Source organism: Morchella sextelata (assembly GCF_020137385.1).
Source record: "Morchella sextelata strain SCLS chromosome Unknown scls_2, whole genome shotgun sequence".
Classification (NCBI taxonomy): domain Eukaryota; kingdom Fungi; phylum Ascomycota; class Pezizomycetes; order Pezizales; family Morchellaceae; genus Morchella; species Morchella sextelata.
In genome coordinates, this window is record NW_025408617.1 from 3,642,590 (window position 1) to 3,659,582 (window position 16,993).

At 45.8% G+C, this 16,993-nt stretch overlaps 6 protein-coding genes across 6 annotated transcripts; 1 reads left to right on the plus strand and 5 right to left on the minus strand.

The window, feature by feature from the left end:
• Positions 1-128: 128 nt before the first annotated feature.
• Positions 129-823, minus strand: H6S33_006208 (uncharacterized protein; the record flags this gene model as incomplete). The annotated part of the gene is made up of 5 exons (XM_044837639.1): positions 129-238; positions 296-395; positions 460-534; positions 611-678; positions 760-823. The coding sequence occupies 5 exons, from the start codon at positions 821-823 to the stop codon at positions 129-131; spliced, it is 417 nt and encodes a 138-aa protein (XP_044699517.1).
• A 1,217-nt stretch (positions 824-2,040) lies between these two features.
• Positions 2,041-2,826, minus strand: H6S33_006209 (uncharacterized protein; the record flags this gene model as incomplete). The annotated part of the gene is made up of 3 exons (XM_044837640.1): positions 2,041-2,398; positions 2,465-2,737; positions 2,783-2,826. 3 exons carry the CDS (start codon positions 2,824-2,826, stop codon positions 2,041-2,043), a joined length of 675 nt encoding a protein of 224 aa, XP_044699518.1.
• Positions 2,827-3,795: 969 nt separating this feature from the next.
• On the minus strand, positions 3,796-4,378 carry H6S33_006210 (uncharacterized protein; the record flags this gene model as incomplete). Its single annotated transcript, XM_044837641.1, has 2 exons — positions 3,796-4,192; positions 4,263-4,378. 2 exons carry the CDS (start codon positions 4,376-4,378, stop codon positions 3,796-3,798), a joined length of 513 nt encoding a protein of 170 aa, XP_044699519.1.
• Positions 4,379-5,704: 1,326 nt separating this feature from the next.
• On the minus strand, positions 5,705-7,531 carry H6S33_006211 (uncharacterized protein; the record flags this gene model as incomplete). Its single annotated transcript, XM_044837642.1, has 5 exons — positions 5,705-5,829; positions 5,895-6,348; positions 6,411-6,687; positions 6,755-7,171; positions 7,269-7,531. 5 exons carry the CDS (start codon positions 7,529-7,531, stop codon positions 5,705-5,707), a joined length of 1,536 nt encoding a protein of 511 aa, XP_044699520.1.
• Positions 7,532-9,377: 1,846 nt separating this feature from the next.
• Positions 9,378-14,154, minus strand: H6S33_006212 (uncharacterized protein; the record flags this gene model as incomplete). Its single annotated transcript, XM_044837643.1, has 6 exons — positions 9,378-9,475; positions 9,529-9,619; positions 9,675-9,759; positions 9,815-13,120; positions 13,195-13,877; positions 13,984-14,154. 6 exons carry the CDS (start codon positions 14,152-14,154, stop codon positions 9,378-9,380), a joined length of 4,434 nt encoding a protein of 1,477 aa, XP_044699521.1.
• A 2,342-nt stretch (positions 14,155-16,496) lies between these two features.
• On the plus strand, positions 16,497-16,973 carry H6S33_006213 (uncharacterized protein; the record flags this gene model as incomplete). The annotated part of the gene is made up of 2 exons (XM_044837644.1): positions 16,497-16,742; positions 16,842-16,973. The coding sequence occupies 2 exons, from the start codon at positions 16,497-16,499 to the stop codon at positions 16,971-16,973; spliced, it is 378 nt and encodes a 125-aa protein (XP_044699522.1).
• Between the last annotated feature and the right edge of the window lie 20 nt (positions 16,974-16,993).

The window sequence follows — 16,993 nt, forward strand, 5'->3', positions numbered from 1 at the left end:
GAGATTTCGCAGAAAAAGTAGATTGTAGTAAGATGTGCAAGTTTGCCCACCGCCGGAATTAAAGTGGAGGAAGGAAGCGAATATAGGTCTTTTAGCAGAGTATAATACAAAGACATTGATATCTTCCTCTATATCTTCTCCGGGGGAGCATTTTCCCCTTCCCCCTCTCCGTGTCCACCGTCGCCATGAGGATCTCTGATGGCTTTCATTAATTCGTAAAGCTGTCCGACTTGCTGATCTAAAAAGATGGTCAGTATTCAGTAATAATAAACTACAAAAAGAACATTGAACCTACCGCTCATCTTATTCAACTTCTCCTCATCCAGCTTCTCATCCCGCCATGTGTCGCCTTCGATTTTCTGCGCATATAGCTGCCACTCCTTCAAGAACCCCACCTGCGCCACTATTAGAATTTAAACCCAGCCCCCCGAAACCTCAAGACACCATAGTGATACTTACGATCTGCAGCGGGTTGTCAATATCCCTATGGCGCCTGAACTCGGCCTTGATATACTCATCCCCGAAGAACCGTTCCTACCACCACAGCTAATTAACCAACCGTCCGCCTCCTTCCCCCAGTTAGCCATTCGCAGATAAAACCAAACCATACCATGGGACCCAGCTTATTCCTATGCGCCCTAAACAGCCGCCGATACAGCGGGATTGGCGGGAGAAGAGCTATCAGCTTGTTGGCCTCCAATTAGCACTGCACACCACCCCGCTGTAGCTCCAGCTGGCCTATTTGATGGAGTTAATTACCTAAAGTGGATTTCGCCTTGTTTGGGATGCCATGTGAGGCGAGGAGGCGGTGAAATGTTCGCATTGTTCTTCTTGGGAGTGGGCGAATCAATTATCGATGATGCTGGCTGGGCCCGTGGGATTGGATGTCGGTCGGGTGGGTTCGATATATTCCAGCCTGAGGCGCTGTCGGTGCTAGTGGACAGCCGAGGTCTCGGGGACAGGGATTACCCGGCCCGTGTCCAGTGGGGAGGCAACGGTATGTACCGGCCGGCCGTGACCATGCAGTAATTCAACCTATAGCTATCGAAATTCTACTTCATTTGTTTTGCTAACAAAACCTCTCTCTAAATCATATCCCTACGATACTTTTCCAGCAAAGTTCGATCGGCCACCACGGGGTGGACGTGCGCGTAGGTTTTTCTAGGAGCATGGATATGTCGTTGTGCTCTTGTGCTTTTCTAATTCCTTGATCTGTGTACGTACGCCGTAGGCACAACCTACTCGTGTCACGCTGTAGATACGAAACGTGGACGTGGCATGCTAATAGCACTTATTCCTCAGCCTCGCATTCTCTGCGAGGAGTATGTACCTCTAGTACTATCAACATCCACGTAAAATTGAAAGCACCGAAAAATTCAAACCCATTCTTCATCTGTAGCTATGTGTCAAGTATTTTCAGGTATTTGAGTTGCCATGGCAACGGCAGCAGGGTACCACTACAATTTCCGGTAGAATTATTGCGAAAGTCAGAGCTAAAAGAGTGGATTTTGTTGGTCTGTGCTCGTAGCAAAAGTCTTTTAAGGGCCAATAGGACTATCGGGTCACGGAGAACCCACTTTCGCAATAATTCTACCGGAAACTGTAAGATAACCAAAAAGGTTTAGTTTTACTGAATTTAAACCTCACGTGTGAACGAGTGGAACGAGAGTGGTAATGATTATTAGGAAAGATTTTGAATGATTGACACGACCACCTAACTCCACACAACTCCACGATACATTTTCAATCCAAAGAGAGTAAAAAGAGTGAAACAAACGTCGCGATAATATTTCAAAGGAAAAGCGATGTAGATCGAATAAGGATATGAAAAGAAAAAAGAGAAAAAAGCATGAATATGCCTGCCACTAGCTAGGCAGGCAATTAAGAGAAGAAAGAAAAGTTTGAAAGAACGTGCATGATACGAAAACCGATAAAGACAGCAGCAAAATATAAATCGAAATAGTTGCAATGAGTGAGCGAAAGGAAAAAAACCAAACGTCACCCATATCCGCTCTCATGGCTATCGATAACCAAAGTCTTCTAATATTCTTCGTCCATACCTTCTTCGATTTCCTCGGTCGTGGTCTCGACGACGACGGGGGTTCCATCCTGAGTCCTACCACCAAAGCGGACCCAGCTCTTTGTAATCGTCATGCGATGGACCGCTCGCATATGGTCGATGAGGTTGTCCCTACGCGTGAATCCATAATCCCCGACACGATGACATCCCGCCTCGGTGCAGTCGAATTTCGTGCCGATGTGAACGGAGTCAAAGTGTCGCTTGAATTCCGTGATATTTTTAAAAACCCTCAAGCATTCTTTGCCATTGATTTCGGTTGTGCAAGTAGCTTTGCATTGACGACGACTCGCATCTGGTATGCACTCATGCGGCCAACGTCTTGACTTGTTAGTATACGTAGCTGGGCTTTAAAGAAGACATGGAAGAAATATGGGGGACGCATACTGAAACTTCTTCTCGCAGGCATTCAAAGAACACTTGAAGAATAAACGATCACCACGATTGTTTACCTGCAGCTGGGGTGATGATCTTGGTAGAGCTCCCGGAATATTGTGGGTGGAACAGGGTGGGGTTTCGGGTGGACAGATGCTCGTACTACGCTGCGCACCAGGCATATGCGCACGTACCCAGTACTCGGCATCATGCAAGGCCCAATCGAAACAATTTGGGCACCACCTGGACTGGCCTGCGCATGCAGCTGGTAGGCGGTGGAAGTTGCTGTTTCGAGCCTGATCGTCAGCACCCTAAAAAAAAAAGCTTTACCCTGCACACGCAGCGCTAGTTTTCGGCATGGTAGATGACTGCATGTTGTGTGTCTTTGTATGTGTGCGAGGGTCTGACGAATCAAGAAGGTACGGTGGGTGTAGCAATGGAGGTAAGAACGGGCAGAAGTTTGCGGAGAGAGAGGTAGGGAGATGGCTCTGAATTTATACATACTCTCACCCCTGTTCACTTTAAATTTCTCGTCACCCATCTGCTGGCGGTGAGACGCATACACACCAGCGTATAGGAGATTAGTACAACAAGGCTCGAACCTAAAACTATTATTGAGGTATGTAGAGTAAGCACATCTTGACTGACAGACAATTCAATCGCTCAACCCGCGCCGGTGTGATTAAGATCGAAGCGCCTCGATATACGGAATCTAATTAATCCAGACCGCCTAGTACGACCCTTCATCCCTTATGTCGCCCCTTGGCCGCCGTGCCTAGTATACGTTGTGTACGTTATACATAGATATGTACAACCCAATACAGACAGATACTAAACTCTCCACTATCTAGATCTGTCGGTCAGGTACTCATGAGAACAGAACGAGTTCACTTTTATCACCCAGATATCGTCATGAATAATAAGCAATTGTCAATGTTTGTATTTTAACCACGTAGTAGTACTAGTGAATGACAGTAGTAGATATACATAGAAATCAAAAAGAGCACGCGATAAGAAATATGGCTAATCCAACCCAATCCATAGACTCGAGTGCGAAGGGCGAGTTTACACTGAAGCAGAAAATAAAATAAGCCTCAAAACGAACAGTGGAAAAGGTGTAGAGAAAACCCGAAGAAAAAAAACGCCAGGGGTACAACAAGTTAATCCAGAAACGAAGTAAATGTTCTTCCCCTTAATTAGGAAAGGAGTGTTGAACAATATTAAAAAATCTCGGGAGGTGCCAGGACCGAAGATTGAGGTATCGATAGAGGGAAAGGAAGTATATATACCGATATATATATATGAGAGATCCTGACCGTGCAAACAGATTTTAATAGCTATCACTAACCGGCTACTCCTAGTCCTATCGATCCAGAGGTTCCCTTCACCAGATACCTTGGTTGCGATTCATCGACCCAACCGCCCCACATTATTCCTGCCCTCGTCCCATTAAACCTTACCAGGTTCTTTGGGATTTCTTCGCCATGAACACTCCTCATGTGCTGAATGAGGTTATCTTTCCGACTAAACCCTTCCTCGCCAGTACGACGACATCCCTCAATGGTACAGTCAAGCTTCTGGTCTGCCGCACGGATATGCACTGTGCGGTAGTGGCGGTCGAACTGTCTTGCTTTCTTAAAGATCGCTTTACATTCGGGAAAAGCGCATTCAATCTGCGTTTTATAGATTCTTCTGCCGGAGGGGTTTATAGTATAGGGCTGCGAGCATTTATGTGGCAAGCTGCGGGCAGTGGTGGTAAGTACATGGAGCACATTCCTCAGTATAACTTCCTTCAGGTTGAAATACATACTCCTGAATAAGTTTGCCATGTAGAAACCTTTCGCTACATTTAACTGGCGCAAGCGGCTCCGATTCTTCATTCGAAACAGGTTTACCAGGGCCGGCATCGTTCTGACGAATTGTCATTTCCACGTTACGGAATAGTCGTTGTAGCTTGAGGTTCGAGAGGATCACGATGGTTGAGCAGAGCCTACGAGCGCGGTGAACGAGTATAAATATTGTCCCTCATGCATGGTCAACTCCGTTGGAAAGGTTGGTGTTGTGCAATTCAATTGAGACGACTAGGATACGTTTCATGGCCGTGTATTCGTACCAGTCATCTACAGCTATTAGAGCGTTGGTAAATGCCTTGCATTAAATAAAAAAAAAAAAAAATCGAGCCTGATCGTCATCCTTCCGAAAACCAAACAGGGTTCCATTGAGCTAGAGTAAGTACGTACCTATATGTACTCTACAGCATTGGTCAACCAGCATGCAGGTAATAAATGACGGTAGGTTGTGCGACGAGACTGCTGCGGAAGTGCTTGTCCTCCTGGCCCCTTGTCAGGCTCGAACTGTACTCTAGTTACTTTTCAAACACCATGCAGGAAACATGCATGGGTTGAAAACAGGGTTTGTATGGCTACATGTAACTAAGTTAGGCCTCCAATGTTCTAGAATTGTATGTAGTGCCTATTCGCTCGGTTTCTGGGGATCGTATCGGGGACAATACGGGCACTATGTAACTTTCGTGAAGACTGCTTTTTGGCCCGGAAAGCTGGGGTTTTGATGGTGTGAGCGGCGAGCCAACACCCAAACCTGAAACCACCGAAAAGCTCGAGCCCGAGCCACTCGAACTTTCACAATTCGGGTCCAAACGAGCATCTGTCGTCACAAGCCGAGTCGAGCTTTTCCTCCTGTTCATCTCGACCACATGTACACTAGTTTTCGGTGAAATATTTCTAGATCTTCTAACGTCCACACTTTGCAATTTGCCAAATAAACAGGTGAGTTAAACGGCTGATTATCAAGCGAGACTATGTTTAAGCTATGGCCAGTGACTCGGATTCCTCAGCACTGACGATCGATTAACTCTTTGGCCCGGAATTGTTCGTGAAACGGAAACGAATGCCAGAGATCAGTTTTGATCCTTACCTCTGTGATCCTGGATTTTTGCCGCTGGGAACGTCACCATAGCATACTAGAACGCTGTACAGCTATACGTATGAGATATATCATCGAGAAGTACACTGTGGTGACGGTGACCTAGTGTGCTACGCCGGGCATAATTATATTATAACGAATTAACCGCATACAATTGCACTAGTATAGGTAATTATTTATATAATACCGACATATTTATTAGTCTATTTAATAAATAGTAAAACTCTTGTACACTAGAGTGCATAATTATAACTTTCAAAACCCATGGATGATCACCCAGGTATCCACGCAATAACTACCCGCACTCAATCATTTCGAGGACCTGTCAAAGGGTCTCGAATGATCTGGGAGCTTCACCTTGAACACCAAAGCTTGATTGTCAAGGCTGTAGCCTGAAGAGTCGACGTAGGTGTCCTTGCCAAAGTTGTAGGTTCCTATGCACAATTATCAGTGGATGTTCAGGGGAACTTTGTTCTTTCTTTCTCGAAAGCGGACTTACCGTTCTGAGTGATAAAGTCATTATCGCTGACAGCAATAACATACCACCAGTCGTCATCTCCATCCTTGCCATCAACGGGAACAATTGCCAGGCCCTCCCACTTCTCATTGAGCAAGCTTGAGTCCTGGTCCCCGCCATTGTGCAAGCCAAACTTTGCAAGCTCATCATTATTGTTCATGTTGATAAAAGGGCAGTATGTCGCAGGCGTGATTTCGGACTTGAGAACACCGCTCGAAGACGAAGTGGTGATTGAAGAGTTTTGAGAGTCATATTTGGAGCCTTTGATGCTTGTGGCGTTTGTGATGTCAAATACGTCGATTTGGCGGTAGAGAGACTCGGTTCCATCGCCACCGTGGCCGTAGCCACTATCGCGGGAAAGGATGAAGAACTGATTCTTGCCAACAGCGAAGATCTCGGATTGGGCAGCTGTGCGAGGGTTTTTCTTCTTTGAAGGCTGGGAGTAGAGTCAGTCATACCGGCGCCTTCCAATACATCTGTAGACAACTGCTAACTTACATCAGGGTACCCCGGAAGTGGAACGACAAACTCATTGGCGTATCTCGGCTTGTCGTCCTCCGAGATATCATACTTTAGCATCCGCGCGAATCTATTACTAGTTTTCTCCAATCCGCCATCCTGCACTGTTGCGGACTGAAGCAAAGCGAACAAGTTCTTGCCATCTCCAGAAACCGCCAATCCCTCGAAGCCCTGGTTGTTTGATCGCCCAGAAGTTGGATCGATTGGGCTCGGGGAAAGAGATGGATCGTATCTGGGCGGGTTGTCGGATGAGAAGCTACACGGAGACGCGTAAGTGTACGAATCGATAACGCCGATGGAGAAGGAAAATCTCTTAAACTCACTCTTCAACGCCATTTCTCATGGGGATAAGTGCAGCCGGGGGCTTAATAGCCTGGGTCATCTTCCCGGATTCGTCGAAATGATATATGAACGGGCCATACTCATCGCTGATCCAAAAACCTTTGTTACCAAGCACTACCGCCTCGGGATCCAACGAGACTCTCACACCGCCTGGGCCAGCATCGCCAAAGCCGTTACCGGTAAAGTTACTCGCGGGAAGGTTTGGAAAGTTGGGGAAGGCAAGTGAGGTAGTGGGGTCGAGTCCGGCGAGTGCGTCACCCGAGGGATCGGTGAAGAGGATTGAGTCGAGGTAGCTAAAGTGAAGGTTGGGAGGAGAGGGGGTGGTAGCTATCTCAGGGTTGAAAGAGATCTTAAACTTGTGGATTCGGGGCTGGTAGGCAGTTGTGCCTTCGGTGTTCCTGCGCACAAGATTGGTCTGTCAATGATTGTTCGACAGTAGCAGGCTCCTAATAAATGGCCCACTAGGGTTAGTACGGATGCCAACCATCAACTTACCAGCCACGATCAGGAAGCATCCACAAGATCCCGTCATAACTCCCGTTGGTCTTTCTCCACGAGCTCCGCTCAATCGCAATCCCGGAACCAAATGAGAGAGTGTCCCCGAACTTGTCTCTAAAGTCGCTCGGCACAAATCCGTACCCGCTCAGCTCCTGATAAGTGAAAGTCTTTCCACCACATGTTGTGGTATCAACAGGCGCCTGCAGAGCATAAGCCGAAAACGGCAACAGCGAAAGAACAAGGTAACGAAGGATAGCCATAGATAAAATGCCTTAGTACTCTTCACTTTCGAAAGAAGATGGAGAGAAAACAAAACAGACGAGGGACTTGAAGGCTCTATTTAACAATGATCCTGAATCCCCGGGATTCCGAGGAATATACCAGGGTCAACTTCCTACTTTCAACTCTTCCTCAATAAGCTCGGGAAATTCAATCACCGTTCCTGAATCCTCAGATGCGTCCTTCCCGATCCATCTCGTGAATTTTCTTTGTAGAACGTCAGGATCCCGTTGAGTAACCTTCGAATGTGATAGGCTAAAGACGCTTGCTGAGGGGCCAATCTCAACACTCGAGTGACGGAATCAAACGTGATAGGTTTCTACTCTGGGAATTCTCGGAGTAACGGTGATGGTATTAGTTAGTTATGGCATAACAGGACCGATCGAAATATTACAGGGTGGGAAACCGACAAATGATTCGGCAGTGTGGGAAGCATGGAATATTTGATTGGGCAGTATTAGTTTCGGTTGAGTGCCAAGCGAGTTGTTACTCGCTTGGCACTCCTCTACATATGTACAGCTTATCTAATTATTTCCACTAAATCTAGGTAGGAGAAATGATACTTCATATTAACCTAAAAAAATAAAGAGTCTAATTAATCTCTTATATTCCTCTGTGGGCTTTTACAAATTCAATTCCTTACTGGTTGTTTTGACATCAATGCAACGAACGATTTCCTTAGTCATTCTTGAGTCATCATCTAGGTACTTATCTTGGCGCACCAACTATCACCCGCAATTCCACAGATGATGTACTCTAGCTTATATATAACTTACTCACAGCTATATTAGTAAAATACCTTCTACATATCTTGGTACAGTTTAAGAGCTTATAGAAACACTTATCTACTCGAATTGTGCGTGTTAAGCTGCAATACAATCCAAGTAAGGCCAAAATAGTTTGTAGACAATGCATAATGTTGTGACCCTTCATGCGCATATCCCTTCGTCTGTTCCCGGTATTCACAACATGTTAGGCCCACGACGGCGTCGTGATAGACAAAATTTTAACGAAACAGAGTATACTCCACTACCTTTTAGAGAAATTTTGTGTCTATCTTGCACTGCCAGCCGACATTTGCAGTTAGCTTCTACAATTTGTATGGTGAGCCACCAATTGCCACATGTCGTGAAAACGTACGAAGGGACTAGGGGTGGGCCACCTCGCGACCGCGAGTTGTGTACACAATTTAGGCAGCGGAAATATTATATTAAATTAGATATAAAAAAAAAAAATAATAATAAAAAATAAAAAAATTAAAAAATAAAAAATAATACTTGCAAGGTATTTAGGGTCCAAAAGAGTTGCTGGTGCAACAAAGGTACTTAGCTTAGTGGTAAATATCTGATACATGTCCTCAATGCTATGGGTTCAACTCATGGCGGGAGCGCGAGCTGTGCAATTCAGACGTTAGTTAGAGGATGTGTCATTGATAACCCTATAACGTTGGCATTTATGTCTCTTATAGGGAAGAGGGTTGTCCGCTTGGGGAGGCTGGGAACAGTCAACGATCCAAGAGTGTAATGCCCCGGTTATTTACTCCATCCGGCAGTCTGTGACAAAATTAATAAATTCACACGATCATAGTCGGGGAATGGTGTAAATAACCGGGGTAACTCGATGCAGTTTTTTTCTACTAATCGCATATCTTTTTAACAACTTTTTATCACTCTATTACAAAGAAACCATGCTACAAAACAACGATAAGACAGGGAATAAGACAGATAAACGCTAAGAAACATACACGCTAAAGAAAATACAAATTGCTAACTAAATACAGTCCACCGCTCAATTCCTTCCCGCTTCCTCCACATTTCCTCCCACCTACTATGCAATTTCACCCACCTTCCCGTATCCAACTCTATCCTTCTCTCCTATTTCCTCCATGCCTGGATCCTCCCCACCATTTCCATAAGTCATTCTAGCTAATAATTTGGTAAGCACTTCCGGGTGGTACATGATCGGTATATATACTTACCATTCGATACCCAATCCCCCAACTTCTTGCATTCCCCCCATCCTACATCCAATACCATAACCGACCCCTCTTTCCCTTCCTTACCGAAAACCTATAATAAATGTTAGTGTCATATACCAAACTGTCACCTTGCGGCATATACATACCATCCACACAGAAATCCACCTTCTACCACCTTCAACCATATACCCCCAAGTCCTCCAACTGGCTCCAGCGTAAGTCCTTTCTACCCTAACCGACAGTCAGTATCAATAAAAATATGGATTAAGGGGACTTACTTCTTTACAGCAGCACTTCACGGTATACAATGTTGTCCGTTTGCGGCGGCGTCTCATCTCGTTGCAGCACCATCAAGCCAGCTACATCTGTGACTCTCGAGAGCGCTACATAGAGCTGCCCGTGAGTGAAGGGATCAGACCTCAAGTCAACCCCAACGACATCCAGTGATTGACCCTGCGATTTATTGACAGTCATCGCAAAGCATAGCCGAATAGGCAACTGCCTTCTCATTAATGTGAAAGGTAGATCTCCCTCAGTGGACGAAAGCTGTATACGTGGTATAACCTTTGGCTCCCCATCAAACTCACCACCCAGAATCTTGGCTTCAATGCACCGTACACCCAGCTTAGTTACCGTCATTCGTGTTCCATTGCAAAGACCTTGCTTTGGAAATAGATTGCGTAGAAGAATTATTGGTGCTCCCACCTTTAGTTTGATGATAGACGGTGGGAGGCCAGACGGATTGAGACCCTGCAGATATTCTGGAGGTAGCAGATTTGCATTCTCTTCTGAATTACCACTGTCAACAGTGTCTACCGAATAGTACGTGTGCACTTCGCCTTGAATTTGCTGTAGAACTCTATCATTAAACTCAGCGACTGTATCGTTTCTCATCGCCAGAATCGCCCGCTTCGAGAATGCGGTGTAATTTGTTGGGGCTGATTCAATTATATGCTGCGGGAATACATGCATACAAAGGTCCTCAATTGTCTTACAGCTCTGGATGTATGGTGGTAGAGTTATTCTACCATACCATCGGGAATCATGGCTCATCTGCCCAAGCCAAGCCGCAAACGCCTCATTCTCAACCCCATTGCGGACCCTCATATTGATCTTGAGTCTCAATATCTTGAAGTGCTGCCATAAAGAAGACCGTTGTAGGCATGCCTGCACTATCTGAGCCCTATTACCGCGTTGCACAACTGGTAAAATTTGTGCAAAATCCCCTCCGAGTACGACCGGAATATTTCCGAACAGGCAATCATCCCCCACACTACATATATCATTCAGGGTCCGGCTGACCGCTTCAAAGCAATACTTGTTCTGCATAGGTACCTCGTCCCAGATGATCAGCGCGGTCTTTTGAATTAAACCGGCCAACAGGCTGCCCCGTTTGATGTCACATGTTGAGCCCTCATGGATAGCAATCGGAATTTTGAATCTGGAATGGGATGTTCTGCCTCCAGGGAGCAACTGTGCCGCAATGCCAGAAGAGGCAACACAAAGCACAATCTTACCCTGGGAGCGGAAATGGTTACAGATAACGTTGTATAGGAACGTTTTTCCAGTACCTGCGGGCCCTTGAATGAAGAATAGGGCGGACGCAGCTTCTTCAATACTGTGTGTAATAGTATTAAAGCATTCCAACTGATCTGAATTGAGTTGTGCGATCCTCAACTGTAGACTTGCCGCTTCCGCAACCATATCATATCGTAGTTCTGATGCAATCATCTCGTTCCCACCTGTTCGGTTCCAATCCACTATATAGAGGGGCAACCCAAAGTCGTTAAGCGTTCTGTTGGAGTCGGCAAGAATCTGTGATATCAGGTAGAGACCATAGTCCAGATGGGCATCCGGAAGCTCAGGGGGGATAATGAGACCTGTGTTTCTTTCCATAGCTCGGGGCAAGTCATCGCAGATATTTGACTTGAATTTATCCCATAATTGCAGAGGTTCAGTCACGTTGCCAAATAGCAAGGCAGTGGTGAAGAGTGTACGGAGGGAATATCCGCTCGAGAATATGCTTGCTTCGGTAAAGCACTGCACCCACTCTTGATCATCGTCCAATAAGCCAAGGGCAATGCATGCAGCCTTGAATGTAGGATACAGCACATTATTGACAGTTTTCAGATAATCAAAAGATTTTGCGCCAGGGATAACGGTTAACAGTAGACGCATATAGTATTTCTCCCCCATCATAGGATTGCAATGCCACATACGTCCAATAGCCACACCTTTCTTCCTGGATGCCCACTTCCGCGATTTAGCGTCATAGGTAAAGTACACCGGGAAATCTTGATAGAGATACCGGGTACCATCCTCGTGCTCTGTATTGTACTCAAAATAAGCCATCAGTGTAGTTCTCGAGTTTTGCATCCTCTGTATCAACTCCTCCCGGTTGGAGTTATCTCCATAGTATACCGGTTGCTCGCCGGGCAAGTGAACAGCCAAGTGAATGACTGACGGGTATTCTTCGTGCATTCCGTATTCGAACAAACGCCATACAGCCTCAGTGGGTCCTATATAACGCCCTTGGAGGTATCTAGTAATTTCATCCGAGTCACTCCCTACTTGAAGTGTTGTTCGATCTGAACCTTTATATATATATTTGTGTATATATTTTATCGCGTGGATAGAACCACAGATCTCGACATTGATATGAGCTTTATACCGTAAAGAAAGATAAGGATTATATGGAACCACCCATCTGTTGTCCATCTGATACTCTTGATTAAACCCTGAGCCCCTTACTACCACTGAAAAGGTTCTGCCATCATTACGTCTTCTATACAGTGGATAGCCATCCTCCTGTACAACTGTTTCTGATTGATAGGCCTTAGGGTACCGTTTCGAACATGCAGTTGGTCCCCCATTCTTCTTTGAAGCCATGCAGGGCGATCGCATATTGGCCTCTCCACATGGACCGTGTACCATACAACTTCTAATGATTGCATTTAGTTCCCCCGTAGGATCAGTCGCGGGGTCCGGTAACTCTGCACACACAATTTCGTCGATCCTCTCTGCTGTCAGAAAGCGATCATCCGGATGAAGGAATATCAGTAGATGCATGTGTGGCAGCCCTCTCTTCTGGTACTCAATGGTCCATACAGACCCAAGATAGCGACCAAAGATGTGTTTACGCTTTATTTCTTGGAGGAGTTGTTGTTGCTTGAGATGGAACACCCTTGCAACTAAATCTGGCCTATCAACAGCAGTTTGCCCCGGTAGTAACTCCGCAGTAATCTCTTCCCACTTTGGATTCGCGGTAAAGGTAACAAATAGTGAGGGACGCCCAAAATGACGGACTATAGCCATGGAATCCTGGAACAACTGCAGCATGTATCGGTCGCCTCCTGTATAGCTTCGTGGTAGAATGATACGCTTCCCGGTTTGTTCCGAGTTGAAGTCCTCTTGCCACATATTATCCGCCAACCCATTGTACAGATCAGCCCGAATATTTGCTTGATTCAGTCGAAGCCAATTCAACTTATTCTGATCACAAACAGCCCAAGCATCTACCAAATACTGCTGAAATAGCCGTTGCGAGAGGAATAAAGTCATGGGTTCAGTCGTCCTGGTATGCAGTCGGTACCTGCACACCATGTATAGTAATCAAAAAGTTAGCCATATCAAAAAGTCTTTGAGCCATTGGTGTTTATAACTAACCTGTAAAATTCGCGTTGCTGTAACCTTAAATTCTTCCTTCGGTTCAACTCATCCCGCAGCCGTAAGCCCCAATGCCAACCCCTCTCACCATTTGGAAATAGCAGAACATAATGTAAGGGCATATAAGCGGCATGATTAGGATCAATTATACTAAACTGCCTATTGGCATCTGGATTTCTATGTGCTAAGACAATATCCCGGAATCCTGCTTCACCATATTCATCCGGGATAATCGCAGCGACTTCATTGCTTGTAGGCAAATTGTGTCTCCGCTTGTCCGCTCCACTCTCCACTATCAACCGCAATTGCGGATTGAGTAAGACACGTACATCTCCATCTTGTGAGGATGCAGCTTCCAATCTTTCCTTCGCTGTCTTGTATAATGGAATAAATGGATTGACTGTGTGTATCTCTTGTGTCAACCGTTCCAAAACCGCAATATCTAGAGTTGGATGTCCCTGCTGCATCATTTGTGCAGCGTAGAGTGGGTCATAGAAATATAACTGAGCAAAAGCGGGCGTATCGTTTGCTGCTGCAGTCAGGGGCCCCTGAAGGTGATATAGCTCGCCATGGATTTGGAAGCATGTAACCCCCCCAGCTTGACGGTCGATGCGTTCATCTGAGGTATATTTAACGGAAGTAAAGGTCAAAGCGGAGTTGTACTCCCTAATGCGGCTACGGAACTGTCTAGCAATTGTATCAGTAGATTCTAGTAGGTACCGTAAGTACTCGGGGGCTTGTTCCAATGCCGGCAACTGAACATCGCCTTTCTTGCAACAATTTTCAAACCGCGGTAACGTGATTGAACTCCCTTGCACGCGCTCGCTTAGCCAATGTAAAGCTTGACATGAAGGACAAATCACTGTCATTCTGCCCAACTCCAATGGCGTCCAACGTGCCCGTGACGATTGGAATGCTAGTGGTACCGCGGGTTGAATCGGCGGCCGAGATGGCTGCCATAGGAGTATCTATTAGAATAGGAGCCCCGCGTATTGGTACTATAAAGAGCAATGTTGCCACTCACCTCTACATTATTTACGATTTGTTGCCGCCGTCTTAATTCTGTTCGACGACGTGTATTTTCACGCGAGCGAGCCTTGTAATAAGATCCGAATCAGTAGAATTCAATTAATAGTTGTAACTTAAAAACTCACTAAGCATGGCCGACATGATTTACGGGGCCGGCCATTACGATCGAGATCATAATCTGCAATATCATTATCTTGTTTACAGGTTGTGCATTTAATTGTCGACATGTTGCCGAGAGAGCTGGGTGAGAACACTATGGAACGGTATGGAATGGACTTTGTTTGGCCCGGGAGCAGATAATTTAATCGAAGATATTGATTGTTAAAGAGTTGATGGTATTTTATTCAGTAGATTTTATTCAGTAGATTTTGTTCAGTAGATTTTATTCAGTAGATTTTGTTCAGTAGATTTTATTCAGTAGATTGAATTTTTGGCAAAGAGTCCGGTCCCAAGGAGTTGTGTGTGTTATCACCCAGCTCCCATAGACCCACCGGTGCAAAATAGGGGGGTTCCGGCCACTTGACGCACCGGGGGTTATTTTCAGGGTCGAAAACGGGTTTTTTTTGGTGCATTTCCGCAACTCCGCAACCCACACTCAGAACCCGCACCGTACCTCAAAGGTGCATAGCAACGGGCGCGACACCTCAAATTCAGAGCGCACCCGCTACCTGCAGGCAGCGTAACCTCAGGTAGGGTAACTGCACCAAATCAGGCAGGGTAACTGCACCAAATCAGGCAGGGTAACTGCACCAAATCAGGCAGGGTAACTGCACCAAATCAGGCAGGGTAACAGCACCAAATCAGGCAGGGTAACAGCACTAAATCAGGCAGGGTAACCGCACCAAATCAGGCAGGGTAACAGCACCAAACAAACGAAATTTGATGTGTCGTGCTTACTAAATATCCCTGTCGCTGTCAACCAATCAGATTGCAGCAATCTCAGAAGAATTATATTCCAGTACATAGTAGATGCGCAGTGATCCGAAATCGGACTTTAGCACTATGCCATAGAATCATTTGCTCCCATCAATCCCAACATGAGGACCCGGAATCTTCAGGGTGTTTCGCAGCTCCTATTCTGTTTACCTACCAACATACTCACAATCGGGCTCTTTGCGCAGAGGGATCCGGAGTCGATCGTTTTTGGCGGTCTTGGCATCGTCTTACCAAGACCCGAAGTCCCTCCGCGCAAAGGGCCTACAACAATACCAAAGCTAACCCGGGGCTTGAAACCCTGTGATAATCCACTAGAGGATGAACTAAAGAAAATAATCCATAACTCGCGCGAGCTATGTCGCGAGGTATGCGGTATTACATGCATAATATTAATACATCTGCGGTTGCTGGCTAAGACATGTATTTATTTGATTTCGCACGTTTCTGGGTGTAGTTAGGGCTTGGGGTTGCGCCCTTATGGAGTATTATCAGAAACCACAGATATCTACTTTACTCGCGGAATACCCGGGACGTTTATGTACGAATGCTGTATTGCGCATCTGTTGAGAAATGAGTACAAAGGTGCAACCGCATGGATTGCTCACTTCGCGAACGCAAAGCACTATTATATACCTAGATGTATGTGCATCTCTTTTGAGTTCTCTAATCATAGCTCTAGTGCCATGATTCATAAGGCATCAGCTAGACAGCGATGAGTTTGCAATTATATTTCTTCTCTTGCTCACTCACTAAATTTTGCAGTACTCATCCCCAGAATCAGAATCTCGGTGTTTATGATAGTCCGCCGGTTGTCCTCCAACCGAAATAACCTGCTCAATGTTGCTATTACTTATTCCTGCGCCCCGGGTGAAACATCCCCTCTCCATATTGGCTGCTTCTTGTTGTCTGCCAAGAAATTCCTGCCACGCCTACCCTCTTCATTCATCGCCGTTTTCTCCTCTTCTCCCTTTCACACTCCAACGACAAAATGCCACCCACACGAACGAACGTATAACTGCTTTTGCAAAGAAATCCACACCGTCATCATAATCTCCTCATATCCAGCTTCAAAATCAGGTAAATCTCGACTCGATATCCTTGTGGAAAAGTAGCCGATGGAACGAAGACATGGCGCGGCTAACAGCTCATCGGTCGGCAATCAGTTCGCAGTCTCGCCACCATTCACAACTCTCACCCAAAATTCAAGATCGCCAAACTCCCACCGTAACTTCCCGAAAATTTGCCACGTACATATTTTAACACTCAATATTACACCTTTTATATTTTTTAAAAACTGAGACCGACAAATTTCTTTATCTCGTTATTTTATCTACAAAATGAACACAGATCCGCACTCACCGCCATCCCCTGGCTCCACAACTTCGGAGAGCCCTTCGAACCACTACTCTGAAGTACCCACCGAACCTATTCCTGCTAGCGAAATTCTTCGTTGGAACGAACATATGTCTAGGCGGAAGCACTTTCTATCGGATTATGAACGTTATAATCCTGTCCAGAACATGCATGCACTAGCCAATCATGTTTTCGATCTCTCGGAGAGTGTACACAGCATATCCAATCAGGTAACTGTTTCGGGCCGAACCTTGGGCTTTGTCCAGGAACACACCAGGGATACATCCGAATCTCTACGCTCGGTTGGAGAAGAATTAACACGTTTGAAGGGGGATGTTGAGGGACTCAAGGGAGAAATCGGAGAATTGAGAGGTTTATTTGAGGAGAGTAGACGCGAGACTCAGCAGGGGTTTGCAGAACTCAAGGGGATGATGCAGATGCTCATGGGGCTCAGGGCTTAGGTGTGTACTCCCATCCACCA